This window comes from Pongo pygmaeus, chromosome 1 (assembly GCF_028885625.2).
Source record: "Pongo pygmaeus isolate AG05252 chromosome 1, NHGRI_mPonPyg2-v2.0_pri, whole genome shotgun sequence".
Classification (NCBI taxonomy): domain Eukaryota; kingdom Metazoa; phylum Chordata; class Mammalia; order Primates; family Hominidae; genus Pongo; species Pongo pygmaeus.
In genome coordinates, this window is record NC_072373.2 from 191,190,999 (window position 1) to 191,208,887 (window position 17,889).

Below are 17,889 nucleotides of genomic sequence, written 5' to 3' on the forward strand. Positions count from 1 at the left end.
ACCTGTGTGACATCAGTCTCCTTGTCTGCGAAGTGGCGATTCTGTCCTTCCCCCCAGGGCTGTGAAAGGGCACGAGCCATGGGACAGGAGTGGCGACCATGGCTCTGGAGGTTAACAGCTGCTTTTCCAACTTAAAGTATCAAAGTGACAATATCCAGCCAGGACCATCAGGAAGCCACGTCTGAAACTCAGCAGCCATGGTGGGGAAAGGGAGACGTTCAGTTTTCTTTTTTTCTTTTGAGACGGAGTCTTGCTCTGTCTCCCAGGCTGCAGTGCAGTGGCACGATTTCAGCTCACTGCAAGCTCCGCCTCCTGGGTTCACACCATTCTCCTGCCTCAGCCTCCCCAGGAGCTGGCACTACAGGCGCCAGCAACCACGCCTGGCTAATTTTTTGTATTTTTAGTAGAGATGGGGTTTCACCATGTTAGCCAGGATGGTCTCGATCTCCTGATCTTGTGATCCGCCCGCCTCGGCCTCCCAAAGTGCTGGGATTACAAGCGTGAGCCACTGCACCCGGCCAGTTTTCTTTTTTTCTAAATAAAAGTATGGAATGAGAGAAATCTATCAGTTCAACTTCTGGGTGCCTCCTTTTCACCTGCCTGATCTTTGTCAAGGCACTTAACCTTCTGGGCTCAGTGTCCACGCCTGCAAAATAACACTTGGAAACAGGGTCAAATGAAAACTGTGAAGAGCCGGGTTGGTTGACAGTAGTCAGTACTTGGTTATGGTCCAGCGAATGCTTCTCCCACCCTATTCGGGAGCATTTCCTTGTCAGTGAATGCCCAGCCCCCACCTTCCCATAGAACCAAGGTCTGGAATCTCCCAAAGATGCCTGGCTGAGCGGCAGCACCTCAGCAATGCCACTGGGAGGGTCCCCCAGTTCTGGCTCAGGCAGAAAGTACCAAATACAATCTCCTCCCATGTTCCCACACGTGGAAACGGAACCCTGACTCCTCGCTGGGCTCCTTCTGCTACCGTGGACCACCTCCGTCTGATGCTGGGAAATGGGGCATTAAAACTACGCTGGAACTGGCCAAAAGCGCTCGAGGCTTCTAGACAGGTCCTCAATACACAGCATGCAATGCCTGCTGCTGCCTCCCAGTGGCTGCTGATTTGAGGGTCCATGGAGGGAATTCATGGGAAAGGCCTAGGTTTGCACAACGTGATTTCTTGGGTTTTCCCAGTAAAATTCTGCTGCCAGTTGTAAGGTTGGGAAGTTCATTCCAGGGCTCCCTGTCAGATTCAGATAGGCTGGGGGGCCCACGCGGGAGATGCTCTCTGTCCGGCCAATGTCCTGATCCCGATCATCTGAGATACATCCTGCCAGGAATCCTCTATGGTGGCCCTGGAAGGAGCCATTGATGTTTGGAGCAAGGTTTCTGGGCAGTACGTTTATTTCCCCCATCTGCAAAATCTGGGACAGTGATCCTATTTTTGAGGGTCCCATAATTTCACTTTTGGGCACGAAGGAGGAGGTTCCTGACTCTGTTCCCTTCTCATGATCTGAAGGCTTTATAAGAATACTGACTTTTCCTCATTCATTTTTCCGGTCACAGCCAGGAATATGAATTAATTCCTTATTCAGTACATTTTAAAGCAGTACTAATGGTGCACAAGTCATTATTTAGGTGCAGGATACACTGAGGTAAGCAAGATGGGGCAGCTCCTGCCCCCGTGGGGTTTACAGGCTTGCAGGGAAGTCAGATAACAAACAGGAAGGTTAACAAACAAGATTAGCCTATGTGCTAAGTGCTAGGAAGCACACAAAGACGGGGGACTGGGAATAACGCAGGGAGTGTGGGGGCTGCCTTATTTATGTTTTTAACTTGATTTTGAAATACTTTAGGATTATTTAGATCTAAAGAAAGTGGCATGAACAGTGCAGAGACTTCACATACATTCTTTCCCTGATAGCTTCCCCTAATGACGGCTTCTTACATAACCAATCTGTAGTATAAGAAAACCAGGAAACTGGGGGGGCGCGGTGGCTCACGCCTATAATCCCAGCACTTTGGGAGGCTGAGGCGGGTGGATCATGAGGTCAGGAGTTCAAGACCAGCCCGGCCAAGATGGTGAAACCCTGTCTCTACTAAAAATACAAAAATTAGCTGGGCGTGGTGGTAGGTGCCTGTAATCCCAGCTACTCGGGAGGCTGAGGCACAGAACTGCTTGAACCTGGGAGGCGGAGGTTGCAGTGAGCCAAGATCGTGCCACTGCACTCTAGCCTGGGTGACAGTGAGACTCCGTTTCAAAAAACAAAAAAACAAAAAAACCAGGAAATTGATACTGTTAACTAAATCCAGACTTTTCTCTAATTTTACTAACTGTCCTACTAATATCCTTTTTCTGTCAAGGATTCAATCTAGGACCCCATGTTATTAATACATGAATACATTTAGTGTCATTTCCCCTGGGGCCTCCGATCTGACTGTTCCTCAGTCTTTCCTTTCCTTTCAACCTTGACACTTTTTTTTTTTTTTTTTTTTTTTTGAGACAGGGTCTTGCTCTGTCAGCCAGGCTGGAGTGCAGTGGCGCAGTCACAGCTCACTGCAGCCTCAACCACCTGGGCTCAGGTGATCCTCCCACTTCAGCCTCTGGGGTAGCAGGGACCACAGGTACACTCCACCATGCCCAGCTAATTTTTTTAAAAATTGTTTATTGAGACAAGGGCTCACTATGTTGTCCAGGCTGGTCTTGAACTCCTGGGCTCAAGCAGTCCTCTTGCCTCGGCCTTCCAGAGTGCTGGGATTACAGGCATGAGCCACCATGCCTGGCCTTGATACTTTTGAAGAGTGCTGGTCAGTTATTTGTAGCATGCCCCTCAATTTGAGTTTGTCTCATGTTTAAAATGAAGTTATGGATTTTGAAGAATACCACAGAAGTGTGTGGGGGAAAGAGAAATCAGACTGTTACTGTGTCTCTGTAGAAAAAGGAAGACATAAGAGACTCCATTTTGATCTGTACTAAGAAAAATTCTTCTGCTTTGAGATGCTGTTAATCTGTAACCCTAGCCCCAACACTGTGCTTGCAGAAACATGTACTGTATTGACTCAAGGTTTAATAGACTTAGGGCTGTGCAGGACGTGTTTTGTTAAAAATGTGTTTGCAGGCAGTATGTTTGGTAAAAGTCATTGCCATTCTCCAGTCTTGAGTACCCAGGGACACAATGCACCGTGGAAAGCTGCAGGGACCTCTGCCCAAGAAAGTCTGGGTATTGTCCAAGGTTTCCCCCCACTGAGACAGCCTGAGATATGGCCTCGTGGAAAGGGAAAGACCTGACCAAACCCAGTCCGACACCCGTAAAGGGTCTGTGCTGAGGAGGATTAGTGAAAGAGGAAGGTCTCTTTGCAGTTAAGATAAGAGGAAGACATCTGTCTCCTGCTCGTCCCTGGGATTGGAATGTCGTGGTGTAAAACCTGATTGTACATTCTATTTACTGAGATAGGAGAAAACCGCCTTATGGCTGGAGGCAAGACATGCTGGTGGCAATACTGCTCTTTACTGCATTGAGATGTTTGTGTAAAGTCAAACATAAATCCAGCCTACATGCACATCGAGGCACAGCAACTTTCCTTAAACTTATTTATGACACAGAGTCCTTTGCTCACATGTTTTCCTGCTGACCCTCTCCCCACCATTACCCTATAGTCCTGCCACATCCCCCTTGCTGAGATGGTAGATAGTGATCAATAAATACTGAGGGAACTCAGAGACCAGTGCCGATACAGGTCCTCCATATGCTGAGCGCCGGTCCCCTGGGCCCACTTTTCTTCCTCTGTACTTTGTCTCTGTGTCTTATTTCTTTTCTCAGTCTCTCATCTCCACCTTTCGAGAAATACCCACAGGTGTGGAGGCGCAGGCCCCCTTCATCTGGCACCCAACGTGGGGCTTGAGCCCATGACCCTGAGATTAAGAGTCTCATACTATACTGACTGAGCATGCTGGAGGCAATACTGCTCTTTACTGCATTGAGATGTTTGTGTAAAGTCAAACATAAATCTGGACTACGTGCACATTGAGGCACAGTGCCTTTCCTTAAACTTATTTATGACACAGAGTCCTTTGCTCACATGTTTTCCTGCTGACCCTCTCCCCACCATTACCCTATAGTCCTGCCACATCCCCCTCGCTGAGATGGTAGAGATAGTGATCAATAAATACTGAGGGAACTCAGAGACCAGTGCCGGTACAGGTCCTCCATATGCTGAGCGCTGGTCCCCTGGGCCCACTTTTCTTCCTCTATACTTTGTCTCTCTGTGTCTTATTTCTTTTCTCAGTCTCTCATCTCCACCTTTCGAGAAATACCTACAGGTGTGGAGGGGCAGGCCCCCTTCAAAGTGATATGCCCTTCTCAGAGCATCAAATGGGACAATATGATACCAATCTATCTTATTACTAGTGGCATGAACTTTGATTCCCTGGTTACGGTGGTGTCTGCCAGGTTTCTCCACTGTAATGTCATGATTTTTCATTTTGTAAATAATAAATATCGTGAGGAAAATACTTTTTTTGTTTTGTTTTGTTTTTTGAGACAGGGTCTCATTCTGCCACCCAGGCTGGAGTCCAGTGGTGTGATTATAGCTTACTGCAGTCACATCCTCCCAAACTCAAGTGATCCTCCCACCTCAGCCTCCTGAGCAGTTAAGACTATAAATGGGCCAGGTGCAGTGGCTCCTGCCTATAATCCTAGCACTTTGGGTGGCCGAGGCGGGTGGATCACAAGGTCAGGAGATCGAGACCATCCTGGCCAACATGGTGAAACCTCGTCTCTACTAAAAAACAAAAAATTAGTCAGGCATAGTGGTGTGTGCCTGTAGTCCCAGCTACTCGGGAGGCTGAGGCAGGGGAATCACTTGAACCTGGGAGGTAGAGGTTGCAGTGACCCAAGATTGCACGACTGCACTCCAGCCTGGGAGAGAGAGCGAGACTCCATCTCAAAAAAAAAAAAAAAAAAAAAAAAGGAAGACTGTAAGCATAGTGCCACTACGCCTGGCTAATTCATTTTTTGTAGAGATGAAATCTCACTATGTTGCCCAGGCTGGTCTTGAACTCTTGGCTCACCTTGCTGGGATCATAGACATGAGCCAATAGTGATTTTCTTTTTCATTTTTTGAGACAGGGTCTCACTTGGTCACCTAGGCTGCAATGCAGTGATGCAACTTCAACCTCCCAGGGCTCAAGGGATCCTCCCACCTCAGCCTGTTGAGCAGCTGGGACTACAGTCATGTACAGTCATGTACAGTCATGTACCACCACACCTGGCTTTTTTTTTGTATTTTTTGTAGAGATGGAGTCTTGCCATTTTGTCCAGGCTGGAATAGTGATTTTCTGTTTCCTTCTTTCCTTCTACATTTATTAACTGGAATTCTTTTGAAAGGAAGACTTGTCCTTTCTTCTACAGTTATTTATTTATTTAAATATTTATTTTCAGACAGAGTCTTGCTCTGTTGCCCAGGCTGGAGTGCAATGACATGATCTTGGCTCACTGCAACCTCCGCTTCCCGGGTTCAAGTTATTCTCCTGCCTCAGCCTCCTGAGTAGTTGGGACTACAGGTGTGTACCACTACGCATGGCTAATTTTGTATTTTTTTCAGTAAAGACAAGGTTTCACCATATTGGTCATGCTAGTCTCGAACTCCTGACCTCAGATGATCTGCCTGCCTTGGCCTCCCAAAGTGCTGGGATTACAGGCGTGCGACACTGTGCCCAGCCTAATTATTTATTTATATCATTATGGATTCAAGGGTGTTTATTTTATTCTATGGGCTATATCCAATACTATTGTTATCTATTTCATTGCTCAAATTGTTCCAGTTTTGGCCACTGGCAGCTCCTTCAGGTTGGCTCCTGTGTCCTTCTGACCGTCCCCATCATCCTTTTCTGAGCACTTCTAATTGGCACCGCAAGATGCTCTAGGTGCATGCTGGGAGCTTCCATCCCCACCCCTGGAATCCACCATTTCTGCAAGGAGTTCTGTTTTGTTTTGTTTTGCTTTTTGGAGAGATATTTAGAAACCAAGATTTGGGCACTGGGTTGCTCACTGTCCTGGAGTGTCAATACTTTTAGGCCCTTTCAGTGGACAGAGCTAGGAAATATATGTGTGTACATTAATGTGTGCAAAAACACACATCTATATGTATTGGTATATATATATTTTTTATTTTAAATATCTGAGGTCATACTGGCACCTCCAATTCCAGTCCAGTGTGGGGTTTCCTTTTCTTTTTTTTTTTTTTTTTGAGACAGTCTCACTCTGTCAGCCAGGCTGGAGTGCAGTGGCGCAATCTCAGCTCACTGCAACCTCTGCTGCCTGGGTTCAAGCGATTCTCCTGCCTCAGCCTCCCAAGTAGCTGGGATTACAAGTGCCTGCCACTGAGCCCAGCTAACTTTTGTATTTTCAGTAGAGACAGGGTTTCCCCATCTTGGCCAGGCTGGTCTTGAACTCCTGACCTCATGATCCACCCGCCTCGGCCTCCCAAAGTGCTGGGATTATAGGCGTGAGCCATCGCACCTGGCCCAGTGTGGGGTTTCTTTAGATGTGATGTTTGAGAAGGCCTCGTGAGTAAGATACTGTAAGATCAGACCTGAACACTTCTGGGCATTGCTGGCAGGAATGCAAAATGGCACAAACTCTAGGGTAGGAAATCTGGCAGTAATCTAGCAAAATGATACATGCTGTGACTCAGAAATGTACTTCCAAGAAAATGTCCCAGCTGGCTGTGATGGCTCATGTCTGTAACCCCATCACTTTGGGAGGCCAAGGCAGGAGGACCACTTGAGGCCAGGAATTCAAGATCAGCCTGGGCAACATAGGGAGGCCCTGTCTCTAGAAAAATTTTTTAAATTATCCAGGCATCAGAGGTTGCAGTGAGCTGAGATCACATCATTGCACTTTAGCTCTTTGTTTTGAGGCAGAGTGAGACCCTGTCTCAAAACAAAACAAACAAACAAACAAAATTAACCAGACACGATGGCACTTTGCTTATAGTCTATTCAGGAGGCTGAGGTAGGAGGATGGCTTGAGCCTGGGAGGTCGAGACTGCAGTGAGCTGTCATTGTGCCATGGCACTCCAGGGTGAGACTCTGTCTCAAAAAAAGAAAAAGAAAAAAGCAAGGTGAACAGTACAGATAATATACCCCTTGCTACAGTTTGGATGTGTTTTATCCCTGACAAAACTCAGGTTGAAATTTGATCCCTAATGTGGCTGTGATGGGAGGTGGGACCTAGTGGAAGGTGTCTGGGTCATGGGGATGAACCCCTCATAGACTAATGCCATGGAGGAGGAGGCCAGTGGGTGGGTTTCCCTCTCAGGGGAATGGATTATTTCCCTAGACGGGGGAGGCTGTTAAAAAGTCTGGCTTGCTCTCTTGCTTCCTCTCACCACATGCTCTCTTTGCACACACCCACTGTCCTTCCACTTTCTGCCATGAATTGAAGTAGCCTGAGGCTCTCTCTCACCAGATGCAGCTGCCCAGCCTTGAGCCTTTCAGCCACTAGAATTGTATGCCAAATAAACCTGTTTTTGGCTGGGCGTGGTGACTTACGCCTGTAATCCCAGCACTTTGGGAGGCTGAGGTGGGTGGATCACCTGAGGTCAGGAGGTTGAGACCAGCCTGGCCAACACGGTGAAACCCCGTCTCTACTAAAAATACAAAAAATTAGCCAGGTGTGGTGGCGGGCGCCTGTAGTCCCAGCTACTTGGGAGGCTGAGGCAGGAAAATCTCTTGAACTCTGGAGGTAGAGGTTGCAGTGAGCTGAAACTGTACCACTGCACTCCAGCCAGGGTGACAGAGCAAGACTCCGTCTCAAAATAAAATAAAATAAAATAAACCTCTTATTTTTTTTTTTTGGTAAATTACTCAGCCTTAGGGAGTCTGTTACAGCAACACAAGACGGAATAAGACAAACTTGTATCTAATAAAGGGTGAGCCCATCATCATCATCACCATCAAACACGGGTCGCCTTGAACAGGTTTCTCAACTGTGGCACCACTGACATTTTGGCCAAATAATTCTTTGTTGTAGGGGCTGTTCTGTGTACTGCAGGATGTTTAGCAGCATCCCTGGCCTCTGCCCCTTAGCCGACAGCAGCACTCCCTTCCCCTCCCCATTTGCAACAACTAAAAAGGTCTCCAGATATTGCCAAATGTTTCCTGGGAGGCAAGATTGTCAGTAGTGGAGAAACATTGCCTTTCAAAAATGCTAGGGATCCATTCATTAGTCTAAAACCTGGAAAGTAAGGGGAAAAAATACCCTCGACTGTAGGAGAAGGAACCAGTTGTGTGAAGATGTGGACAGCCTTCTAGGCAGAGGGAACAGTGGATACAAAGGCTCTGCATGTTTGAGAAACATCAAGGAGGCTGGTGTGGCTGGAATCTAGTGGTCAGGGGGCCGAGGTGTACGAGGAGGTTGGAGTGACAGGCTAGGCCAGTTCATCTCCAAGAAATCGTTTCTCACCCTCCAAGAACTCAGCACAGTGATTCAAAGAAGCCCTGTTACTTGGGAAGAACTTCAAAACTTCAATTGCTGCCAACCAATATTGTGACAGTGCACGACCTTGGGAGGTGAGAAGTCACTTGGGCCACAGTGCGCCTGTAGAGCTGTCTGCAGCCAACAGGGACTGGTGACAGCCAGTTCCAGTGAGACACACCGGCTGGGGCACTTGGCTTAGAATCCAGGATAGACAATGCCACCCACGCAGAGCTGCACATGGGAGGCAGAAAAGGTTACTTTCTGAAGCACCTCACTGTGGCTCTGGGAAAACAAACAATCAGAGAGCCCTCAGCCTCCTCCTCCAGCCTCGGATAAAGCAACCTCCGGACACTGCTCTTCCAGGAAAGGCCACTGTGGGCAGGAGGTGGCCTTCACCGGGCATGGCCACCAGTCACTCCAGGCTAGGCCTCCAGATGCCAAACCCTGCGACCCTCAGCCCGACATCAACAAGGGCTCTGGCTATTTTTGTGCCCTGGGCAATTTAGTCTCACTCAGACAACCTAAATCTGTCTTATTTCTGACCAAAAAATGAGACTTCAAAAGACACCCTCATCCTCCAGCTCAGAACAGAATCCTGTGGCCTGTGACCCGTCCCATCTCCCCTCAGACCCTCCCCGGCCCCGAAGGGCCCACAGGAAGAGTGTCCCAGGACCCTCCCTGTGCTGGCCCTGTCATCGGTCCCTCGGGCCTCTTGTGCCTTCTGCCTGCAGATGCCTCCCACAGAGTCCCTCCTGGAAGCTGCTCTCCCCGGGCGGCCCTGTCCCTCTGAGTCCGACTGAGAAGCCTCCCAGTCCTCAGACCCCAGGCAGGTCAGGCTTTCAGCCTCTCCCGGCCCCCATGCCAGGTCTTGCTGTCTCTGGTTCAGCTGTTCCTCTGGACGGCGAGCCCTGGGAGGGCCGGGACGGAGCCACGTGGGGGGACATGGGAGGCTCGCATGTCGGCTCATCGGCCGCCGTGTTCTGGGGCCCCAGAGCAGGGGTGCCCCGGCCCCTTCTTCCAAGGGCCTCTTGTCCCCAGGACAGCGGCTCAGTGTCCGGCACTCAGAGCCCTTTGGGCTGGGTGTCACTGCCAGTCTGGGTGTGGCTACCATGTCCCCGTGTGACTCCATCAGAAGCCACCGACATTCTTGTTGCTGTGGACCTGCCTCCTCTCCCAGCCTGGCCCCTGGGGGCGGACAGCGGCTCCCCCAGAGCCCCGGGGTGCATGGGCTGGGCCTGCCTGGCTGGTCCCACAGGCAGCAAAGGCGGAGGGGCAGGGGCACTTCAGACCCAAAAGAAGGCTTGGGCCCCACAGCCTCTGCAGGCCAAGGGAAGGCGGGACTCATGACCTGTTGGTTCTGTGTCCTGAAGGGGCTTCTCCCACCCAGAAATCTCAGCACCGCCTTGAGGCGGGCCCAGGGCTCCATGCTGAGGTATTTCCAGCCGGGTCTCATCACTGGCTTGCTTCAAGGGCTGTTTCCATAAATGGTGCTGCTCTCATAATTACCGGTCCAGGCCTCAGACAGTTCTGGACCCCAAATTAAAAGGGAACACCCACACACGCCACCACATCAAGCCCGCCAAGGCCAAGAATAGATCCCAGGAGATGTGAGCAAGAAAGACGCAATTCCTCTAGTGAAATCCCGGGAAAGAATGAACTGTGGGAATTTTCCAGAAAGAAGCGGTCAGGGTGACACATCCTCTCGTCTATGGGAAAGAGGTTCCGGGAGGAGGGGGGGCTGGGTGCACCTCCCCACCCTGTGCCTCAGCCGGAAGAGCCCCCATCAGCAGGCAGGGGGTGGGGACATTCTTTGGTCAGAGCTGGAAAGGCCTTCAGGCAACCCTGCAGAGATGGGGAAACTGAGGCCAAGGAGGGGCAGAGGGTTTCCAGGGTTAGATTAGAGGCCCATGTCAGAATAGAGAGGCCTGTGATGTGGATGTTCACGCTTGGGGCCAGTGTGAAATGAGTGGCCCTGGAGTTCAACGGGACATATTGGGATGTGGGGGTCACCCGTCAACAACGCCCTCCTATCAACAGACACCCGAGAATGCCCGTGAAGCCACCTTCCTCCAGGCAGGGCCCTGTGGGGACTTGGGGTCCCAGGGGAGGGCCCAGGGAGCTATGGCACCCATTGTCGGCCCCCACACAGACAGGGAGGGCCGGCCCCACTCTGTCCCACCTGACCAGGCCCAGGCTCCTCCTGGCTCTCCCTGCCTCCTGCTGGGTTCCTCTTTCCCTCAACTTCCTGCCACGGGGTGGGGGGCGGGAGCAGGAGCAGGGAAGAGTCAGATTTAGTCCTGTTCTCAGGTTGTTCAGGGGTTGCTGGGGAGTAGGAGAAAGAGGGGCTAGGTGGGCCCCTGGGTCACACAGGCATAAAGCGACTGGAATCCTAAGAGAAGTGCATGCAATGCAGGTGGGGCTTCTGCCTGGAAAGAGCCTGTCCCTATGGGATTGTGGGGTAGGGGCAGAGAGATTTATGGAAACCCTGACCCACCTTCATTTAAAAGTGGGTGGAGTTTTCGCATGCAAAAATGGAGGTAAGTGTATTCTATGAAGGAGCTACCCAACGAGCAATGGCGCAGAAGTGGGGCACAATCGATCAGCCCCCATTTGTGAAGTTCCTACTGTGTGTCGGCCTCCAGCTGGCCACACTGCACGCAACCCCAGGAGGCTGGATCACTTACCTTGTCTCAAAGGTGTGGAAACTGAGTTTCAGGGACTTTAAGCAAGCTGCTCAACATCGCACAGCTCCCAAATGGCAAACGCAAGATTAAAATCCCTGCTTTAATATATCCACAGAGGGATGTAGATAAAAGTGTTCAGAACAACCCGAATGTCCGTAACAATGGATGGACTGTGGTATGTATATTCATGCAATGGAATACAACTCATTTACGAAAAAAAGAACTACAGATACAACAACATGGAGGAAAATGGAAAAAGAAGTATGCTGAGCCAAAGACTAGACTCAAGAGTACGCACTATAAGATTCCATTTATGTGAAGTTCAAAGAACAGGCCATGGCAATGAAAATCAGAAAGTAGTTGCTGGAGGGACTGTCTGGTAGGAATGGGGCTCCCTAGGGGCACCCAAGTTACATGCTTCTGCAGAATCTGAATTTTGTAGAATGAGCATGCATTATTTCTATAAATCCCCCCAAAATAAAAATACTTTAACAACAGGCTTCTCAGCTTACAATACACATTCACATTTAGTTCAATTCGACAGCACTTACTGCATCTAATGATAGGCGGGGACCTGGCCTGGGGTGGAGGCAGCTGCTGTGTCTAACATGGAGGCAGGGAGACAACCTGCTGTGTGGCCTTAGGAAAACCACCTAACTGCTCTGAGCCTCATTCTCCTCTCTTTCAAACACAGATGTGACAGCAATTGTTAGACATCAATGAAGGAAGAGATGCGGAGGTTCTGGGCACGTGGGCATCGCTGGGTAGCATCTCACACAAGCCCGCAACAGCCCCGTAAGATGAGTATCTCCATTTTACAGAGGAGGAAACTGAGGCTTGGGGAGGTTGACTGGAAAGCCCAGATCACACTGAGATCAGGTGTCGGTGTCAGGATGCAAATTTCGTGTGGGTGGGTCTCAGGTCAGAAACCCCCAATCTAGCCCTGTCTGTCCTGCCATTGTTCAGCCCCTCCTGTTTTCAGATGGGGAGTTGCTGTTTAGCACACCCGACAATTACCTTTAGGGCTCATGTATGTATTATGTGTCTCTCACACTAGAAAGTCATCTCCCTGAGGGCAGGAACTTTACTTTTTTCATTGTTGTATCCCCAACAACTAGAACTCTGCCTGGTCCGTGGTAGGCAGAGAACTATTTGATGGATGAATGAATGGGAAAATGAAAGAGGTCCCTAGTAAAGAACCAAAGGAAGTGGCCCTGGGGCCCACGGAGATGGTGCCACCCTTCCAGGTCACACGGCTGGCAAGGGCAGAGCAGGACCCGGGCCAGGTCCTGAATTCCCGCTCAGTCCTGCTTCTCCCAAATCCAGATGGCTCTGTTCATCAACATCCCTGTCCATGGCCACCGGAGACCACAGGAGCAAATCTGTCTGGTTCAGGAAGGGATCAGGACAAAAATGAAGCTGCCTGCATTCTGATCCTGGCTGGACTTCTGCCTGCTAGTCCTGCTTATGCCTCAGTTTCTCAATCTGGAACATGGGCACCTGCCTCTCCGCTGACGTGGGTGGAGAAGGATTCAGAAGGAGTGTGCAGAGGTGGTCCTTCCTGCCATCCTTCCTCCCTCAGGAGGGGCCGGGCCGGCCTGAGGCCCTGGGGCCAAGGCATGGCGGTGTTGTGGGAAGGCGCCTGGGCCACAGAGCCACAGGTCAGGGCTGGGAGGCACCTTGCTTTTCTGACGCCATCACCGTAGAATGGACGAGAAAGCAGAGGCCCAGGGAAGGGAAGGGCCGTGGCTCAGGACATGCAGGAGTTAACGGTGGGCCCAGGCAGCACAAGAACCTGGGTCCTGCCTCCCAGCTCAGGGCTCTCCCCTCCCTGAGCCCAGAGAGACCAGGGACAGAATCCAACCGCTCCATCACTGTCCTGCCCAAGAGAGCCCAGGTCTACAGGCTGATATGGATGACAGGCCAGGCGGGGCCCCGGCTCTGACCCCAGCCCTGGCCTCCCAGTGCAGGCTCTGAACATCAGGACGCAGGCTTGGCTTCCTAAAGCACCTGCTCTGCACGGAGACATGGTGGGAGGCCTGTGAGAGCCCCGCCCCCTGGGTTCCACAGGCTGCCATCAAGAGTTGGGCCCTACGGGCACCAGGCCTGGCTACTCAGGAGTCAGATGAGGCTGATAGGAGAGGTGGAGCTGGCGGGAGCAGGTGTGGGAGCCTGGGTGTGGGCGGTGACACCACAGCGACCCTGCTATTAGATCCCGTGGTGGCTCTCGGGCTGCCAACCTTCAGGGGCCTCCAAACACTGAGAGCATCCTGGTATGTGTCTATCTACTCCCCACCCACCCCGCCCCATCCAGCCTCAGTAATTACCAGTTAAAGCTACTCTCAGAGAGTTCTACTAGTGCAGTTAGCCCAGCAGAATAAAGAAGGCCTTTCTGACAGCTGGCTGCGCCCACCCACAGCCTGGGCTTCCACTAACAACAATCTGCTTGTTAATCCCACGGCACTGGAGGCCCTGAGTTTTCATGAAATGCTCAGAGCTGGTGTGGGAAGAAGCTGGGATTTGGAATCCACAGCCGTGGATGTCACCTTGGATGTGCTGTGTGGCCCTGGGCTGGCCATTTAATCTCTCTGAGCGCATGAAACGGGGCTGGCAAAACAGTCTCACATGAATTAAATGAGGAACTGTAAGGCTGTGAAAGTTCACACGTGGCCAGGCATGGTGGTTCATGCCTGTAATCCCAGCACTTTGGGAGGCTGAGGTGGGAGGATCGCTTGAGTTCAGGAGTTCAAGACCAGTCTGGGCAATACAGTGAGACTCCCCATCTCTACAAGAAATATTTAAAAATTATCTGGGTGTGGTGGTGTGTGACTGTAGCCCTAGCTACTGGGGAGGCTGAGGTAGGAAGATTGCTGGAGCCCAGGAATTAGAGGTTGCAGTGAGCTATAATCGCATCACTACACTCCAGCCTGGGGAATGCAGTGAAACTCTGCCTCTTAAAACAAAACAAAACAAAAAAAAAAAAAAAGAAAGAAAGAAAAGAAAAAAGAAAGAAAGAAAAGAAAAGAAAAGAAAAAGTTCACACGCTACTTTTCATTTTAAAAATAAGTACAAACACCTTTGATTGGCTTTTAGAGTTAATTTCTGGGTTTCACCTGTACAAGACATGTGGAGATGTTCCTGTCACCTCCACACTAAGGCTGGGCCACAGCTGGGAGGCCAACAGTGCCCAGGTCCAGGTTCACCCTCTGAGGGGAGCAGCACAGGCTTTCTACTCCCGCCCCTCTACCAATCACACAACAACCCTGAGGACAGATCACTAGGCACCTCCTTTTACAAGGAGCAACCAAGGCTGAGAGGGTGAAGAACTTCCCTAAGGTCACACAGAGGGGTAGGCCCTGCCCCATTCACAGCAACAGCTCCACCAGGCTGTGCATGCCTTGACCCAGGGGATGCCAGGGGAGGTAGGATGTGGGCTGGGTGGTGACTCATTCTGATGGGCGGCTCCCTGGGGACATTCTTGGATGACTCTATCCACAACTCTTCTTGGTCCTGAGCCCAGGGTCAGCCTGTCCTAATGACAGAGCCCCAGCCCCAGCTTCACAGATGGTCTCCTCTGTCCCACATCCCCACCCTGTCCTCTAACTACAAAGGCAGCATCCAGATCCCACCGGCCAGTGTCCTGTGCCTGGCACTGGGCGCTCAGCGATGGTGAACGGCTGCCTTCTGCTGCTCGCCCCCACCACCAGCTCTGGGTTGCGGGAAGCAGAGGCTTGGCCATGCCCTCTTCTGCCCTAGTGTAGGAAGCAAATGGCTGATGGCCCCACAAAACCTGCTGCAGCTCAGTCCCCTGTGTTCCTCAGCCCAGACTCCTCAGAAAGCTCTCTGCACCCTGAAAGCCTGACCTGACAACAGAAATGTCATCTCATTGAGCCTTGGATGGACAGTCAGGCTTCCTGGGCCTGTCCTGGCTCAGCGGCATAGAGGCTGCGCTGTCCTAGGCATGGTGCCACCTCTCTGAGCCTCACTGTTCTCATCTGGGAGATGGGGATGAAGACCATGGCTGTTACCAGGGTTGTCGGGAGGATGAAGAATTAATGATGCTGTCTGTGGAGGGAGGCTGGTGGCTGGGGCAGGTACCCACTCCCTGCTCTCAGCCCCATAGCTCCCCCACTTCGGGCTGAGCTGTGGTCCTTGGCTCCCAGACCCCGGCCTGTCACTAGCCACAGACAGGAGACAAAGCAGATGGGGGACCTTACCAACAGTAACTACACGACCATAGGCCAAAGAGTTTAGTATTGGAAAAGAAAAATCTGAGATCTTAAGGAATAAATAGCTCCAGGGTTTGATACAAATTGTTTGCAGACAGGAAAAGCCCGGCTTTGTCTGGGAGAACACAGTGGGTCCAGCTGCCCATTGGGCCATTCCACAGGACCAGACACTCACCCTATACCAGGCCACATGCCAAGTGCAGGGCCCAGGGTGACAAGGCCACAGTCCCTGCCCCACGGAGCTGAGTCTGCTCCTTCTCCAGCCGCTCCCCTGACAGCTGCACCCCACCCAGGCTCCGCACAGGGAAGAGTCTGCTGTGGACTCAGGGCACGCGACTCAGCTCTGGTCACTCTGATGATGTGACCACAGGTTTCCACGCTGAACTTTGTCCCTCTCCTCAGTACTGCCCTTATCACAGTGACAGCATCCCGGCCTCTGTTTACTCACCTGTCTCCCCAGGACCAGGCTGTCTTCCCGGGGCAGCCCAGGTGGGCAAAGACATCACCTGATTCTTACTCCTGGGTGTGTTTGGGGCAGGATGAAGGCAGCGCCTGGGAGTCCACAGTCCCCCACACTCTGCTCCTGACCACCCCGCAGCCCACGGGGCCCCCATGACCCTTAGACCTTCCCTAACCACGGCGGTCCCACTCCCCTGTGGTTCGCGTCCACCGTCTGTGACTCCCGGTTCGGCCAGGGCCCGGCACCGCCCGCGGATGCGCGCACTCTCCCCTGCAGCCAGTTTACTCCGAGGATCCCCGCGCGGGCGGCCGCACTCACCCATGTTGACGAAGCTCATGACCAGGTCGGCACGGCCCAGGCGCCGCTCCGCGGGCGCGCCGTCGTCGTCGTCGTCGCCAGCCATGGCGTGGTACAGGTCCAGCATGAAGAGCGGCGCGGACGCGGGCAGCCGGGAGGCGACGGGTGGCGCGCGGGGCCGGGGCCGCCCGGGTAGCCCGAGCACCGCCAGGATCTCGCGCTGCACGTCCCGGCGCTCGCGCGCGCCCAGACGTCGCTGGGGACAGCCGGGCTGGGGTCGCGGGCCGGGGCCGCCCCCGCCCAGCGCGCACAACGCCAGGCCCAGGAGCCAGAGCGGGCCGGGGAGCGCGGCCATGGCGGGCCGGGGGCGCTCAGCGGGCGCGCATCAGCTCCGCGGCCACCCCTGGGCCCGGGGACGCCCCGACGGCGAACGGGGAGCTGAGTTCGGCGAGCAGGGGGCGGGGCTCGGCGGGCGGCGTCTGCAGCCTCAGCGCGGTCCCTGGAGCGCCCCCCGCGCGGCACCTGCCCCGGCTCCGGGACAAGCGGACGCTGACGCGGACGCGGACGCGGACGCCAACGCTTCGAGGCCGGAGCTGCTCTGAGGACTGGGACTGTCAGCCAATCCGTCTGTCGCCGCCGTTCCCACCAGTCCGGCTATGGCTGCGGTCCGCGCAGCGCAGGGGCGACGGGCGAGCTCCGGCAGCGACCCGGGCGGCGCGATTCCCGCGAGTCCTTCCCCCGGCTCAGCCGTCGGTGCCACCCGCCCACCCCCGGGACTGACCAATGGGGGCGCGGGGGCGGGGCCTGGGTGCGGAGGCCGCGCCCGCGAGGGGCCCGGGGCGGCTGCCGGTGTTGGCGGGTGGGGCGACCCCGAGGTGCGACCTCGGCGTGGCTGGCGGGTGGTCCGGTCGAGGAGCCCGCAGCCTGGGCGTCAGCGTGGTCAGGGCCGTCGTGGCTCCCGCCGCGGGCCTCGACCCAGAGATCCTAAGGCCGCGGCGCCGTCCTAGTCCCGCCAGTGGTGCCACCCGGCCGCCCCGCCGTGGTGTGCCGGGGTCGCCACCGGGCCCGACACGCGGCCGTAGCCCCGTCTGGAGAGCCGGGCGGTGCCAGCCAAGCCCCGCGGGCGGGGCACGTTCCTCTGCCCGCAGCGGCCGGCCCGGGTTCCGGCCACCGCGGCCCCTCACCGCCTCCTGGCGCCTTCCCCGTGGCCCCTGCATGCGCTTCTGCGGGCGCCTCCTTCCCAGCACCTGCTCGGCTGCTTCTCCCTGCGTCCCCCACCTGGCTCCCGCGTGAGCCCGGGCAGCGCCTCAGTCGGGCCGCCCCCGCCAGCCGTCGCTGTGCGCCATGCGTTCCCGGTACTGATCCAGCTTTGCGCAGGAGGCTCCTCCTCCTGCCTCCAGCCGGGCCAGAAGTTCTGGGGCCTTCCCGAGCACTCGGGAGCCACGTGTGCACATCTTCTCAGTCCCCACGGCCCCGGTGCAGGCCTGGCAAGAGAAGGATCCCCGCGGAAACGTCTCGACTGACTCAGTCCCTTTCTGCACACCCTGCTCTTCCCTGGGCGCGCTCTCGCCTCACATAATTATTCCTGTGTGGTTCAGGCGCTGCGGAAGGAGAAGGCACCTAGACTGCACTGGGAAGTCTCCTGGAGTTGACCTGGAGCGCCAGGAAAGGTCAGTGGAGGAAAGTGCTCCAGGCAGAGGGAATAGCTTGTGCCAAGGCCCTGAGACCCCGGCTGGGGAGCCTAA

General features: G+C 53.7%; 1 protein-coding gene across 1 annotated transcript in view; it reads right to left on the reverse strand.

The window, feature by feature from the left end:
- Positions 1–16,868, reverse strand: part of LOC129040033 (bone morphogenetic protein 8B-like) — a 36,703-nt gene extending 19,835 nt beyond the window's left edge. The window contains exon 1 of the mRNA XM_054493838.2: positions 16,166–16,868. Within this exon, the coding sequence (XP_054349813.1) occupies positions 16,166–16,499 (334 nt within the window). The 5' untranslated portion in view covers positions 16,500–16,868. The remainder of the gene's footprint in view (positions 1–16,165) is intronic.
- Positions 16,869–17,889: the final 1,021 nt, after the last annotated feature.